General features: G+C 40.7%; 1 protein-coding gene across 1 annotated transcript in view; it reads right to left on the minus strand.

Annotated features, from left to right (window-relative positions):
• The window catches only part of TAFA1 (TAFA chemokine like family member 1), a 221614-nt gene extending 205661 nt beyond the window's left edge, over positions 1 to 15953 (minus strand). Inside the window, exons 1-2 of the mRNA XM_032699435.1 lie at positions 15166 to 15953; positions 12912 to 13032 (exon numbers count right to left, since the gene is read on the minus strand). Coding sequence (XP_032555326.1) covers positions 12912 to 13029 — 118 coding nt within the window. The 5' untranslated portion in view covers positions 13030 to 13032; positions 15166 to 15953. The remainder of the gene's footprint in view (positions 1 to 12911; positions 13033 to 15165) is intronic.
• Between the last annotated feature and the right edge of the window lie 205 nt (positions 15954 to 16158).

Below are 16158 nucleotides of genomic sequence, written 5' to 3' on the forward strand. Positions count from 1 at the left end.
TCTATGAAAGTACAGAGTCCTGACAAGGAACAAAAATACTGGTCAATAACTACATAACCTCTGAGCTTCTGTGTTGCCAAAACAAAGATAAATTATGGAGAAGACCTTTCCCAGGTTCCAACAAGTGAGAAGAAAAACTTCTGCAGTCAGCCTCCACAGCTGCAGCCCAAAAATGGTCATTAGTGGGGAAGGACACACAGGACCCTAACAGCATTTATCCCAAGTGTGTGTGTGTTCCCACACCTTTGACTGGACCAAACAAGATATCATTCACAGGTTATTTTCCATTCAGGATTCCCAGATCACAGTCCTCTTTTGGGACAGAACTAGGTCTTTCCCCAGAGCAATTTATGTCTTCAGAAGCAAGCAAGAGATTATGATTAAGATGGGGTTTTTTTACAATTATAGCAAATGAAAGTTTTCATGCTGCTGCAGCTGGTCTGCAAGTGCACTGAGATAGCAGTAGGCAGTTAATATTTGCAAATCAGACACATCTCAAAAAATGCACTGAGTTATGCAGAATCCATGTTACACTGCCTGTGAAGGATTGGAAGCACAGCAGTAAACTATGGTGGGAAGTGTAGTCTTCAAGTGAGAAACATAATTAAAGAGGATTCTTTTTGTCCTAGGAAAAGCCCAATCTCATCTTTTAAAAGAAGCAATTCAGTAACAAGTGGGAAGGCCTACATTTGAATAAACCCTGCACTGCCTGTTCAGCTGAAAGCCTGGACACAGGAAACAATTCCCTGCAACAGCACAACTTGTTTGTCAGTTGAGCAGCAGTAAGTGAACGTGAAGGCTCTTTACACCTCCCAGCCGGGGCAGTCTGATAGATTACAGCTTAACCACCATGGAAGCTAAGCCAGCGTGAAGTTGGCTTACAGCAAAGCACTTGATTCCACAAAGAGAGGAAGCTGAGAGGCTCCATGATCCATCACTCAGCTCACAGCAACACTTGCACTCGCACATCAAGCCATGCCAAGGACAGAGCACCAGGGATGGGATGCCTGCTCTGGGTACCAGCTGGGATGACAGTGTCTGGCAGCCACCAGCCTCACTTAGAGAGACCAAGTTAGGAACAGAGTAACAAAACCTCATTTGTTTACATCTCAGCTGCCATAAAAAAGATCATGGTGGAGATCTGCTTTCTCAGATGGTCTATTCCACTGCTGGATGCTGCACAGGGGGACCGACTGTCCCTGAGTTGGCCAGAAAGAGAAAGAAAAGGACCAAACAGAAAAGCCACTGTTGGTTGGGTCCCCATAAAACTATTCTGTCTATAAAGCACTAATGATGTTCTGAGACCTGTATGTTCCATCAGAACATGGAATAATCTCTCCTGATAAAGGCATATTTGAGTTTTGTTCATATCTTTGTTGGGTCCCTATATAAAATCCAGACTTTAAAGCACCTGAAAATCAGACAGGACACAGTTTACAGGAAGATCTCTGAAACTTAAGATACTAATTCATATACTGCATTATTCAGAGAAAACTATTTTGCTATAGTTACATTTAAAAGCAGGTTTGCATTTTAAACTCTGTATGAGATTTTCCCCTAACAGACTTTGATTCACAGATTCTGTCAGGACTAAGAGATAATCTCTTCTCACCTGTTAAAGAACACAGCCCCTCAGATGTAGGGAGCAGCATACTAAAGACATACAATCCTTCTTAGGAGGACTTCAGTGTAAATGTGATACTGCTCTGTAGCTTGTTTCCATCTCTAGACACTACAGATTACAACTTCTCCTTTGATAGACTACAAAACAAAAAAGGAAATAGGAAATAACTTGTTTTAGGTAAGAACAGGGTTTAGGGGGGACTTGCACAGCCTGACCCTCAGAGGATTAGGACTGGTACAAAGAACTGCTCGATACCACCCTGCTCATAGAAGGTACATCACCACTAAACACTGCAGCCTTAGGCAGTTCACAGCCAATAAAGTGCACTCTAAAAAGTCAGGGAACTCTCTTACTAGAGGAAGCCATCAGATAACTTACAACTGAAGTAGAATCCCATTCCCTTTAATTTGCACCTATTTTTATCACCAGCATTTGTTCATTTTCAGAACTGGTCCTGCTCAGTCAAGAATTTGCTTTCCACAGTCTGCATCACCCTGTCTGATCAACCTACTTATGTCTGTGGTAACATCATGACCTCAGAAAGGGGTCTTGACTACAGTGCAGCATGGAAACAGGGAGAAATTTTGGGGGGGCGTAAGGGATGAAGGTTTGGTTCCAATACAAATACACAAAATCAAAGCACAAAGGCAAAGGGGGAGGAAGTAAGAAAACAAAAAGCCATTATGATAGTAATATTGCCTTGCATACACTCTGAAGAGACAGGCACAAAGTGGCTGTGAAATTTTTTCCATTGGAATATTCTGATCAACAGTATTTCCTATGAGTGAAAAAGGCTATAAATTCTATTTTTCCCAGTTTTTCTTAGAAAACACTTTAACTGTGGTGTGACCATCAGGAAGCAGGAGATGTATTTTAGCATTTCAAATGTTTTGATGAAATAGCTACATTTTGATTCTTTCTAAACAGAAATGTTTTAAACTATTTACTTCATTAAAATATCACTGGTGTTCTAGTTGGGATGAAATCAAGTGGAATTTTGTTGCTTAAACACCACATCAAGGTGCATTGACTAAGAGGAGGAGGTTCAGAGAGCCTTTTCCAAAAGTGAGAGCCATAAGAGCTTACATAAAGGAAGATTTAGAGAAAATAAAGGAAACTGATTTAAAGGAAAGGAGACAAATCTAGAAATACACAAAACAGTGAGGGGGAGAAAAAAAAAAAAAGAGATTGAAACAGGGTGAAAACCTACAGAAAACAGCAGGTTATCTGCCTAGGTTGTGGACCTTACACTGAATTACAGCACCTGTGTCTGGTGATCTCCCAAGGGTGGTTTGGGATGGTTAGAAATACAACGTGCTCACTGTTCACAGTCTACTCCCACTCGGGGGGTCTCAAAATTCCCTTCCTACAACTGCGTGTCAGCTCTTCCTCACACCATCCTTTGAGTGGGGAACTCGGCAGAGCTCACCTTTTAGGACTGAAAAGAGTCCAACCAGGCTCATAAAGGAACTGGAGTAACAACGACAAGCATGAGATAAATATCTAAAAACCACTGTCAACTCATTCAATTCAGCCTGTTATCAACAGTAGGAGATCAGCATTAAACAATTACCCAATTCTGCCCTTGGGGAAAGAGGGAAATGCAAAACATTTCCAAAGACACTGAGGAAGATACATTCCTCCTCAAGAGGATTCATTTAAGTATCCTGCCTGGCAGCTCTCCTGACTCCCGGTGTGCTGTGATAGGGATACACATGCTGGAGGATCATTTAGGATTTTCTCTTTTGCCCAGCTCTGAGCCCCACCTCTCCCCTCTGCTGGAGATACAGACAGGTTTTATTGGACAGAGGGAAGATCCTGTTGGTGTGCAGAGTCCTGGGAAAGCCATGAGCTCCCATGGACACTTCCCCACTTCACTGTGCATTTCCCTAATGTCTAAAGATTTCAGTATGAGGACAAATGTCACGGGAGGGCACAGAAAAGCCTCATCTTGCTCCTAGGCATTGAATAATCTCATTTAGGGACAGCTATCAGTGGTGGTTTGGCCTTGTTAATTTTGTCTTCCTAAGTCAGCACTCAGACACTCACAGCTTTGGTCTACTGCTGTTATCAAGGCATTTGCATGCACTAATCCATGACAAATGGTTTCATTCGATGCACATCTGATTTCCTTGCCTGCCAACTAGAAAGAGATAATAGAAATACCAAGAGAACCTAAATTAGAACTAAAGGAGTCATCTATTTGTTGGAGAAACTCAAAGCAAGGTTAAGATAAACACCACCCAGGCAGCTGACTTGATGGAGAAAGCGCTGAGATTTCAGCCGTGGAAAGACAATTTCTAACTACCTGGGGGAACAAAAATGCTGCATTTTAAAACGCCACAAAAAGAGGATATTACTACAGAAATAATTATACTACAGATGTGGGAGCTGGCTTAGACAGTCATTCTCTGTCAGATCCTGCCCTGGCACACTGAAACCAACTGCAAACTCGAAAACCTCTGTTAGCTTCAACTCATACCCTATTTTTTTTTATTTTTTGTTTAACACACAATAGCAACTTCTGGCTGACTGACTCCCCAAATTTGAAAGTCTCCCATGCAAGTAACCAAAAAGAGGGATTTAATGAACTAATGATAGTCACAGTAAGCAGTGGTAGTGTAGCCCTGATAGCTTATGATTTAAGCAAGATTTCTCCACCCCCAGATCTCTGCTGTTTAATAAAAGCTGTATCCTTGTCAAAAAAAAAAAAAAAAAAGGTAACTTCTGTAAACATTAGACTTTCTTTCATTTCACTGCTACTCTAAACCAAAACAAGAGCTGGTACCAGCCAGAAGGACACACAGCACCTTCCTCATGTTCACATTGGTTTTGGATTTGAAGTCTGTGAGGTCTTGATTCCCCTTGGGAAAGAAACAGCCACTGGCAGATCTAAAGTTATACTTTCAGACAGAATTTTGCTGAATTGTTTTGGGTAGCTGCTGATACCTTACAGAGCCAATGAGGAATATCAGGGCAAAAATAAGGCATAAAGATATCAAACTACTTTTTCAATCACCGTTTCAACTTAGGAAACTGATTTTCCATTTAAAAAACCACACTAAACAAAACAAACAGTGAAACCACTGACCAAAACAGAAAAACCCCAGATGTTAAGTCCTCAGAATTTTCAACTCAGTTCCAATGTTAATATTAAAACAGGAAACAGAAGTTCAAGAGATTCTGAACTGTAAAATTCGTCAATTTTGAAACATATGATAGAAAACATAGAAATTATTATATCATAGCAATACAATGATATATTGTATTAATAAAATTATAGGAGATATTTGCCTTGTCATATTTTAGTGTTTTACCATACCCTCCTTATCCACAGCATCTTTAGCCAGATGAGAGATGCATTTTTCAAAATACAGTGTTCTGAACACCCTACTGCTATTTTCGTTATTACTTGATCTCATTTCCATATGGTTTTAGGTTTTATTTAAATTCAGAATTATTCAGAATGTGAACATTTACTTCCTACTACGTTTGTCTAGGCAAACATATACACTACAGATACTTCTCAACTCTTGAATCTGTTCAAAGGCACAACTGTGTTATTGGTGGTTCCTGGGCAGCATGCAGGGAAAGAGGTGTTAACCAAAAGGTTCCTTTCATTTGTGCATGTTCTTTTAAGAAACAAACATATAAATCAATGAAACCGATTTTCCAAATAAACTGTCCTTGCTTGCTCCCAACCACTTAATTAAACACCATTAACTCTAGTTTGTTTTGGCAACCAATTAATGTCATGATCAAATATAAATAGACTCTGCGAGAAAAGATTATAATTAATAAATCCTGAACAACACAGTACAATTACACTGAAGCCTTGCTTGCCAGAAATATTTAACAGCAGTTTTGGAGAGCATTAATGAGGACACCAAAAAAATAATAAAAAGTTTTATCAGAGTGTGTGCAGTTTAGATCCTGAGGCTCTTGCCTGCACTCAGGTTGATCTATAGAGCCTTTGGCTGCTGACATGATTTACAACATGGAAAATCACAACCCCAGGTTCCCCATTTTCCAACAGACCGACATGTATGCTCACAGGAGTTTTCCAATCCAGTTCTTCATTTCATTGATATAACTTTCACACGATTTAACTGCAAAGTGGATTTTGCTCACCATGTTTTAATGGGTTCACAATGAAGGCTCTTGATTCAGATTTGTCATTTACAGAAAACAAAATTAATCCAGTAGGAGCTTTGGATTATGCAGGAGGATGAATTAAAAGCATTCTTTGATCTGAACCAACAGCTCCCCTAGTAATCAAGAGACAAGGATCACTACTTAAGCTGGGGTTTAATTGCCTATTCATTTAGTGAGAGTTAAGGTGCATGATATACACTAAAACTTCACTGCTCATGGAAGAAATATTTATGCACAATTTCAAGAAGCACCCAGCACATGTGGCTGGGGGGAGCTGCTCGTGGAGAGCAGGTTATTCACCTTGTAGCTCAAAGACAAGACACCACAACAAGAGCACCCACCTCAGATAACAGATTGCCTGTGTACTGCACTTCACCTGGTGATTCTCAAGGAATCATTTCCACATCATCCAAAAACTGCTCAAATCCTCCATTCCTGCCATCAATTCAGTTCCCAAGCAAAGCTGTTCTCTCAAAGTAATATAAGGATTACAATGGAATACTAGGACACAGTTATTGATTAGCATGACAGCAACAGTGATCCTGTACCTGCTGTCACTGAACTGACCTTTCAAGAAGCGCAGGGACTGGTTTCTTTACCCACTGCGAAGGAAAAGGGAAAAACTGCTGTTCCAAAAAAGATATAAAAGGCAAGAGAGAGATGTCAGAAAACAATCTTCTAAATAGAGCGTAGAAATATGAGTCACAGATACATACACTGGGCTTTGCAACTACATTCAGCTTAATTTACACCCCCAATTCCCCACTGTGCATCACTGACTGAGTCTCATAAATTTAGAATCCAGCGGCGCTGCAGCCCTTGTGGTCCCTAGCTAGGGCTCCATAACAGAAATCTCCAGCACCACTCCCATACAAAAGAATAAGTTTAGCTGGAGAGAATCTGCATAGAGCATCTGAAAACAGCAAAAAATGCTGAATCCCACCAGGAAAATAAATCTTGCTCACAGCAAAGCTTAGTTTCACAACATAGCGGAAACAAAAACATTCAGAAGGAAACCACGAAGATTATAGACAAGATAGGATAAAACAATATGAAACTTAATGGGAGAAAACACATCTGTCTTATGAGGAAATGCACTTAGATATTGCCTTTTAAAATATAAATGAGCCTTGGATAAAGTAGGCTGATCATTAAAGGCGGGTTTCTGATGCTATCAGCAGAAATACTTCAGCACAGAGCAACACAGTTTGCTTTTGGGGCTTATATTTGTAGGTGCCAAATTTTCCTTGGGACTTCACCACCATAGTATGAATTCTCACAATCTTTAATGCCATGACAGAGAGCTCCAAGTAGTCCCTGCATGACTCACCCAGGCCCCAGGGCTGCACTTGGAGCTGGAGGCTCAGCACACAGGGGTGGGAGCAGAAGGTGCTCCTGAGGCCAGCACAGCAAGAGGTGATCTTTGATCCCTATTTCCCTGGAACAGCTTCTGTCACACCAAGAGGGATGTGCTTTGTACCTACCTGAGTGTCTGCCTGCAGAGGGGCCTGAGGGAGAGCTGAAGTGGCACAGGATGGGGACAGGAGCATGGCCAGCAGGAAGGGCAGAGCAAGGGGACAGAACCAGGGCACAGGCACTGCCAGTGTGAACCACACACGAGGGAGGCACATCACATCTCTCCAAATATCACCATGAGCACCCTGTCACTGCTCTTTTGCACCAGGTGTGCTGCGAGGGTGATCACAGGGAACACAGCCCTGCCTCCAGCAGCTCCCTCGGAGCCTTGCTGGGCACAGCACTTGCTCAGTGCCCCACTGCACACCTTGGCCATGCTGCTCTTCACAGCCCATCGAGCTGCAACACCTGCTCCCCCTCAGGTTGCTTCATCTCCCTGGATCAGAAGCAACAAGGCGTCACATCCAGCAGCATGTCTGCTGACAGCTTTCCTCCACCTGCAAAATTGCTGAGAGCCTCCCAGCTACACTCCCTTCTCCTCCTGCCTTTGACCCTCCCATGAGCTCTGGCTGCTCCCTGGCACTACCTACCTACAGTTTTCCCCCTTTACTTCAAAAGGCTTCTGTGTCTTAAATAACAGCTTACAACCCCCCCAAAACCCCCACAGCTAACTGCCTGCAAACACACCCTGTAGCCATGCTGGTTTTGTTTTGGAGGTTTGATTTCTCAGAAAAACAAACAAAAAAAACCCCCAAAAAACCACAAAAAACCCTAAATTACAGGGTACAATACTTCTGATAAAGTATATAAACAAGTGCATCACACAAGCACAGCAGGCAGTTCATTGCTATCATGCTGCTTAGAAACCCTACATCATCCTTAAGTGTTGAGTTGTTACATCAGTACTCTGTCCACACAAAATACATGCCCACATACATTCAAACGTATTTTTTTATGTGACCAGGAACACAGCAGGTACCTCCAACTTGGATTTCTTTACTTAGCAGTTGGTAGCTTCACATTTTCAAGAACAGCCTGTGAAGACCAGGTGTGTATAACAAAGGTATCGCAAGAGAGATGATTTCCAGTGAGTGACTGGAACAGCTCATTATGAGCAGGTTTTTCTGATCATGAACAAACCAGGACACTGTTGTGCTCCCTGTGCATGTCTGGTGTAAGTGAAAACCGAATCAGACCTTAGGGCTTAAAAATTTGTTCATTTTTATTAATACAGCAAGAAACACTACTTGTCACCTTTGATGCCCACGACAAGATCTGCTGCCTACTGGCTGTGTTGCCCCATGGTAATTTGGACATTGTATACTGAAGGCAACAGTTTGCATTCACATCATGTGATTAATGAAACACAATTCTTGGTAATCATAGAAACTGCATACTTTTACATATTAACTACCTAGTCCCACACTTGCTTCTATCAGTACCAGGAGCAAAAATCCTGTTGAATTCACCTTCTAAATCTCAATTGTTCTACAAAGAACACATTTTATTTACACTTTTCCAAGGAGTTAGATCCAAACCAACATTCTTCCCAGTCTGTTTCAAACTGAATAGCCACATATATGGGGCATATGAATACAGCAGACCTTTTGAAATGTGAAAATATGCAATTTCCCCCAAGGCCATAAAAATCAGTGGGAAGGCCAAGATCAGAACTAAGACATTTTTGCTCACAGCCACAGACTCCACTTTCTGCAAAATGCTGTCTACTGAGAAACATGCTCAGAGCATCCTTTGGTTGATGTTCCTTGTTAGTTTGTACAGAATTGCTTTGAGACCGATTTTTCCACCTCGTGAGATGAAGTACAGAGAAACACTTCTTGAGATGATTTTTAATGGGCACATCATTAACTACTGTCACAATAAAAGGCACTTTACATTTAGCATCATAAAATTCCAGCCTTGATTCTCTCCATGATTTTTTCCTCTGAATAGGCCTATTTTTAATTGACATATTTGCTACAGTATGTACATGTTTCTGCTTGTGTCTGTCTCACATCTTTACACTGTGTACAAAACTAACTTAACATGTATCTAATTCATTTTACACAAACTTGCAGGCAAATCCTATGTCCTTTCAAGCAACACACTGCCAGTGTTGTGCACTGTGATTAAATAGCTGATGCATATAATACCTCATTATGAAACACAGCCAAAATTTTGTCAAGAACTGCATGATTGAAAGAGTGGTGTTTGTTTATTGTGTTCGTTTGTGGGGTTTTTTTGGTTTTTTTTTTGTTTTTTTTTAAACTTGAATCCTGTACTTTGCTGATATCTTGCTGTCTCACCAAATGCCAACATCTACTTCCTACCTCTGGGCAGGGTCAATCCTGTCAATCAGATGATCAATGAACTATCACAGGCACTCAGATAACTCTGCAAATCACAACCTGTCCACTTTAACCCTCAGGCCAATTCAACAGCTCTACAACTCTGTGTATCTTAGAGTCTAAGAGCCAGTGTGGAAATCTTTTCATTACCACTGTTTCTTCTTAAATCACACAGAAATGACATGCTTGGAAAAAAGATGGAGATTTGTTTCCACATAAAGTTATTTCCTGTGAATGCTTTCACACATCCTCTGCCTAACATGATTTTCATGAAAATGAAATATTGTCATAAAAAACCTGCAGAAAGCCATGTATATTACCCAAGGGGAATTACACTGCAATGGTGTTCTGCCAGTTTACTCTCAAGTCTCCTCCTCCTCACCCATCCAAGTCAAAAGGAAAAGGCACCAATACTTAAGGGTACTAAACAGCAGCATTCAAACTTCTCATCGTGTTAATGAGATAAAGAAGAATTAATGAACAGGCACAAATATCATAGCATCGTTCATCTTACAAGCAAGCAATATTCACCATGCCCTTACTACCTGTGCCCACCTGCCAACGTTTCACAGAAAATAAAGCTACAGTCAATCAAAAATACTGTCAGGTAGAGCTGTTTATCACATTTGTTTCCAGGTTCATACCTTCTGCTAAGCCATCTAACCAAATAAAGAAGTACTGAATTATAAAAATGAAAAAATTATACTACACTAAAAAGAGGCTTTAAGCTTTTGTGATTGCACAGTACATGGAAATCTATCTCGGCCCATTCAGACACTTAAGAAAGTTTCAGGGGAAAAAAAAAAAAGAACAAGCTCAGAAATCTCTGATGATAAACTAACATTTTTATATATTGCCCTTAATTTCCAGAGTTTCAAAACTGGATTATTGCAGTAGTCCAGATGGATACATTCACTGTGCTAATCCACTGAGTTCAGTTCAAGTTTATTATGCTAAATACACTCCAAGAGGATTTTTCTTTTACCTGTACCTTCCTGTGCTCAGTGAGACTCTTCTATTCATCAAGTATGAGAAGCACAAGATGGGGTGAAACCTGCCTTTTTAATTATCTTGTACCACAGTGGCCCCACAATGGAGCTGAACTGCTCAAATTCTCTTATTTTAGAGCATCTCATTACCTATGGAAGACCACAAACTGAAAGAAAAGGTATGCTGAGCATGCTATTGATTACAGCTATATTTGTCATGATTCAATAAGTTGAAGTTTCATATACCAAATATTAAATTACTGAAATTATATCCTGGCTCATCTGCATCCATTTTTATTCACTTTTATTTGGCTGAACATTTTAATCTTACTTACACAGTGAGTAACTAAAAGTAAACGACGCATTCCTAATATTATAAGTATGAAAAATAGGGTGTGCTCAGGGACTGCAGTTGAATACATTAAAACCACTCAGTTTGCTAGTTAACATATTTCCATCCCTTTTATGTACAACCTTTCACATTCAGTTGGCAGACTGAAAATTCTTGGCCTTATAAAAAAACACTGTCTTGATTTTCTGTTGTGACAGCAGAAATTGTCCAAAATACCTAACAGTTTCCCTAAAGGACACTCAGTAGCTGGTACTTCCCAGGTGCAGCACAATCTGAATTCGAGGTGAACATCATGTCAAATTCCACTCATCTGTCAGTGTAGTGGATTATTTCTTGAGAGACTGAAATTGGCTGCCTGGGATCAGAACACCATCAATCTTGTTCGTGTAGGGTGTGGAGAAGCTGCCTGAGCCAGGCTCGCAGGAGGGAAAGCTTGGCTGCTTCTAAGTAGGTGATGAGGCAGCTGTAAAACCTTCACTCTATCTGTAGCACATCTCTGAGTGAAAGATTTTGTCATTTTTCACATTTCCCCAACATTTGGTATGCATTCAGTGTCTTGCTGTTCTTGCTTCATAAAAAAGGTGATTTTTCAAGCTTAGGCAAATGTTGCTGAGCTCTGGATGTGCCCAGCTCTCATTTTTTCTCATAATGTCACTTGTTTCAACTGATTCCCTAAAACGATATTACATTTTCCTTTTACATATCTGTTTAGCTGGGCTGGTTTTTCCCTATTTCCTTCACTAGAGACAAACTCAAATAACCAGCAGCATTACTGACAATTGCACTGTAATAAATCTCTGCAAGTCCCAAATAAGACCCTCACCACTCAAACTTCAAACACTCTCAAACTTCCAGTGTCAGCTAGTAAATAGTCTTGGTTAAGCTGATGTTCTAAGATGTGTATTGAGAGCTAGGCTAGCAAAGATTTTGCTCTATTCCTCTATACATGTTTTATTACAAGAAAGCAAGACAATGCCAATATCTGCGACTTCTGGGCAAGAGATGTACTTGGGAAACTTTGAGTTTTAAGGTTACTAAAGCCCTGTGATTCAAGACCATCTGTCTTTGAAGGGATGTCATGAGATCAAAAAACATTCAAGTATTAATTGCCACACTGTTAAATGATTCATCACTGTGAGTTAAGATTTTCCATCTTTCATTTCTATGTCTCTTAAAACCTTTCCCACCTTTCTTTGGATCCAAATTTGTTAAGTGACATTCTTGGCCCATCTAATTTTAACCAGATGATAATACTGTGCTAGAATATGCCAACACCTCAATTTTTAGCATAGCACATTCTTTAAAGTGCAATTAACAGTTGAAAAACTTACATGATCTATTTCCATTAATAAAAACACAATAAAACCACTGATGTGCTGTCCCTGCAGATCCAACAGTCAAAGTCAGCTCTGTTCTCCACTCTGATTTATTCTGATTTATAGGCATTTAACTCCACTGAAAGACAGTCCCAAATTCTCCTCTGGGCTGCACTTTTGCGACCCCATCAATTTTCAGAGGTAAACTTGAGAACCTTAAAATAAGTGTGACTCATTTATGCAAACATCTGACCTCCAGTAAACACAGGTGACTGTAAGTGAGATTTGGTGCCAGCGTTTCAAGTAACAAACCCATACCCAGTTTGGGTCAGATAACTGCAAAGTTATCCAAACCTGTGGTGCCACAATGTCTGAGTTACACGCCCATTCCAGAACTTCACCAGGTGAGGAGAAGGGGAGATAGAGATAAGGACACAGAAACCAAACAGTTATCCAAAATGGGATGCCTGTGTTGGGAAATTGTTAGATGATGACATTAAAGGATGACTATTCCAACATCGGATTGGCAGAGCAACAACACACATTAGACTGACCAAAAAAAACCAGATGCTGTGCAATATAAAGGCAAGCAACTCATAAAAGTTAAATGATAAAAAGAGTTTTGATTACTCAGTCATTTATCAAGACAGACACGAGCACGGGCAGAGAACCTGCAATCTCACGGCATCCCAGAGCTGAGCTCAGTCCTACCTGGTCTGTGCAGGTGATGCTGCTGGAAAGTGTGATGGAGGGACCCCTGACAGAGCAGCATTGCACAGGCACTTATCCACAAATACAGGACCCAGGACATTGCAGAGACCACTGCCATTCTCTAAACAAAATATTAGACAGACATTATTACCCAATGCCTCACAGCACACAGAATAGTCAGATTCCATTACAACAGTATTTTTTTTCCTTTTTCACTCCTTTTGCTAAATTTCTTTTGATTATTATTCCCCCTGCAGGATGCAATTCTTATACAGCAAAGGTCATGCCCAAAAAGGACAGCTGAGGTAACAAGGCATCACGCAGGAGCCTGGATAACTTTAATAATTCATTGGTAAAAATCAAACTGTAATAATCTGAGGACTAAAAAAGCCACAATGTAAAAAGAGGCTGGAAAATATTCCCACACTAATCCATAGTCGCGTTTACAAGTGAGTTAAAAAATATACATTAAATTAAAAAAAAAAAAAAAATCACACTGCCAGGTGAGAAACTCATGATGTCCAGGCAGTATCAAAGCTACTTTAAACACATTACAAAAAGGCATAAAACATAAAAACATCCTCAGCTATCCAAGATGAATTGCAAAAACACTCCATTCCCAAAACTGGACGGCTGATACTGACCCAGAAGCTAACAGTTTATTGTTTATTTCTTTACTTTTGCAAGTATTAATTATTAATCATGCTTCTGTCTATCAAACAAAGCAATTGTTTCTCAAAATTACATTCTAATCCTCAGATGAAATCAGCTTCCTTTTGTTTGACCTGTGCGTGCACAGGGACCAGAGTATGGGCAGACTGAATTTCAGATGGATTCCATAGAAGATTTGATGCCTTCTCAAAGCAGATTGTGTCAAAATTTTAATAATATTCCCGTTGCAGAGGGAAAGAGCAATTTCTTTGTCTGCTGGTGCTGCTGTACTTGGTCACCCAACACAGAAAACCGTGGTTTTTCATACTTGTGATCAGGGCTGTACTAACTGGCTAAATTTCCCTCTGACTTGTTAACTTCAACAGCTCTTTCTCAAAGCCTGCAAGGACTGGGAGGTTTGCAAGGCTCAGCTACGCTACACATCGTCCAGTTCCCTTAACAACACCTTCTGCTGCATTTCATATTGCCAAATTAATCAAACTTCAGGCACTCTCCTCGTTCAGCCAATGACGGGATGCTATTCTCTATCTAATAACCCAATCAGCTGAACATCATTTTCACAGAGCAAGAAAGACTTTGAAAGATTAAATCTCTCACATGGAAAGACCATGTCTTCGCTAAAAAAAAAAGAAAATAAAAAATGATAATAAAAAAATAAAAAGTCTGTATGTGATATCAGGGGGATTTCTGCAGTATGAAAATTAACAATATTAAAATAGTGAAATACAGTGGTAACAAAATATATGCATATGACTTTTTTTTTTTTGCCCCTGATTTTAAAGCAGCACAGTCTCTGGGAAGCTTTCTAAGCCTAATTAGCTAAAAAGAACCACATAAACTGACAAGCATAATTATTAGAGAATACCAAAACATTATTTTGATCAGCATGAGGCTCTTCCTTTCTCTGTACTGAGTGCTTGATGCACTGCTTAGTGTATAATTAATTTCATTTCCAGCTGTTTGCTTTGCAGTATATAACACACTTTTTCTCCTCTCTTTTTAGACCTATTTATCTTGCAAAATAGATTCAACCCCCTCAGACCAGGGAGCTCCCAGTAGGCTTCCAGTGTCTTCAGGAATTAACGCCTTCTTGTCATATTTGATGCTCCCATGCTTTTTATACCACAAGGTAAGAGGGGAAAGGTGAACTCTCACATAGGGATATTTCAGCTATTCAGGTTATTTAAACTGAACTTTATAAATCCCAGTCAAAGAGCAAAGCAAAGCCAAACTTCCACAGCCTGCTAAATGCTCCTGTGTCTTTCCTCCGGCATCATATTCTTAGCACATGGACAGTAGACTTACTTAACCCTCTCAGCCTTAATTATTAGCTTTTTTCTTCTTTGTACACAAAACCTCTCTCAAACTGCACTATTTCAAACTACCTTTGCTCAAACACCAGCATTTCTCACAAACATTTCTTCATGCACTTGTTTGTAAGCAAGGTGCTGCCACATACACACTTTTACATACCAATCATCTTATCATTAGTAAAGAAACACAGCACTGAGTATTTTCCACTTATTATCTGATGAGTTCCAGATCTGCTTTCTGAATCTTAAATCCTGAAGAAGCTCCTTACCTGAGTAATCCAACCAAGAGCAGAGCACTCTAGTAGTGTTCATCGGAAAGATCTAATACTTTTTTAAATCCATCTGTATCACAATAAGGGATTTTTTTATAGCTTCCCAATAATCTTCTTTATCAGGATTAAAAGTAGAAAAAAAAAATTAAAATCTCTTTTTCGTTACAAATCCTGTTTCCAGAGTAAAGAAGACATCTGAGCTCTCAGACTCTGCCGTCAGAAAAGTGGCCAAGGTTTGAGGGGTGGAAACCTTCTCATTTTCACCTTTAAATCATCTCCTAGCATCACCTTCTGCTTGACGAGACCTTTGAAGTGATCTTGAGATAATTTGCAGCTTCCAGGATACTTAAGGGCGAGGAGCAGTCTGTGTGTGAGGGCAGAGCAGCCTGACTCCGGCGCGGGCAGTGCGGGGAAGGCGGCGGTTCCGACACTGCTCTACGATGCTGGAAGTACCGGAGCCTATTTCAATACATCCCTGCTCGGGAAAGTATCACATGCCTTAAAGCGACACAGCCCTCGGTGACAAGCCCCAGCCAGGCGCTCGCCAGCGACTGGAGCTGCATTTAAATACCGGCACTGAGACTGTGCCCGGCGCGGAGGAGCCGCCGCTCCGGCTGCGGGAGGCAGAGTGAATGAATGGGCAGGAGGGTGGACCAGCGCGGGTGGGAAGGCAGAGCTGATGGAGAGGTGAGGGACTGAACAGCCAAGGAGCGATCTGGGGACGCGTTAATTCCGCCGGCAGAGGCTTTATTCCCCGGCGTTGTTCTTGCACTTATTCACAAGAGGCAAGCGAGACTTAAGGGAGTCTCCTTTCTTTCACAGAGAGCAGCACATGCTTGTGAACGGGGAAGGGTGGTGCAGGCAAAGTGCAACAAAACGCACGGGAGTACAGGAGATTCCTACACGCTCCCATGGGCTTTCCAACACCTTGCCACAACTCTGAGGGAAATCTGTCCTTCCAACTCCATTTCCAATGCACCTCGGCAGACA

This window comes from Chiroxiphia lanceolata, chromosome 11, assembly GCF_009829145.1.
Source record: "Chiroxiphia lanceolata isolate bChiLan1 chromosome 11, bChiLan1.pri, whole genome shotgun sequence".
Taxonomy (NCBI): domain Eukaryota; kingdom Metazoa; phylum Chordata; class Aves; order Passeriformes; family Pipridae; genus Chiroxiphia; species Chiroxiphia lanceolata.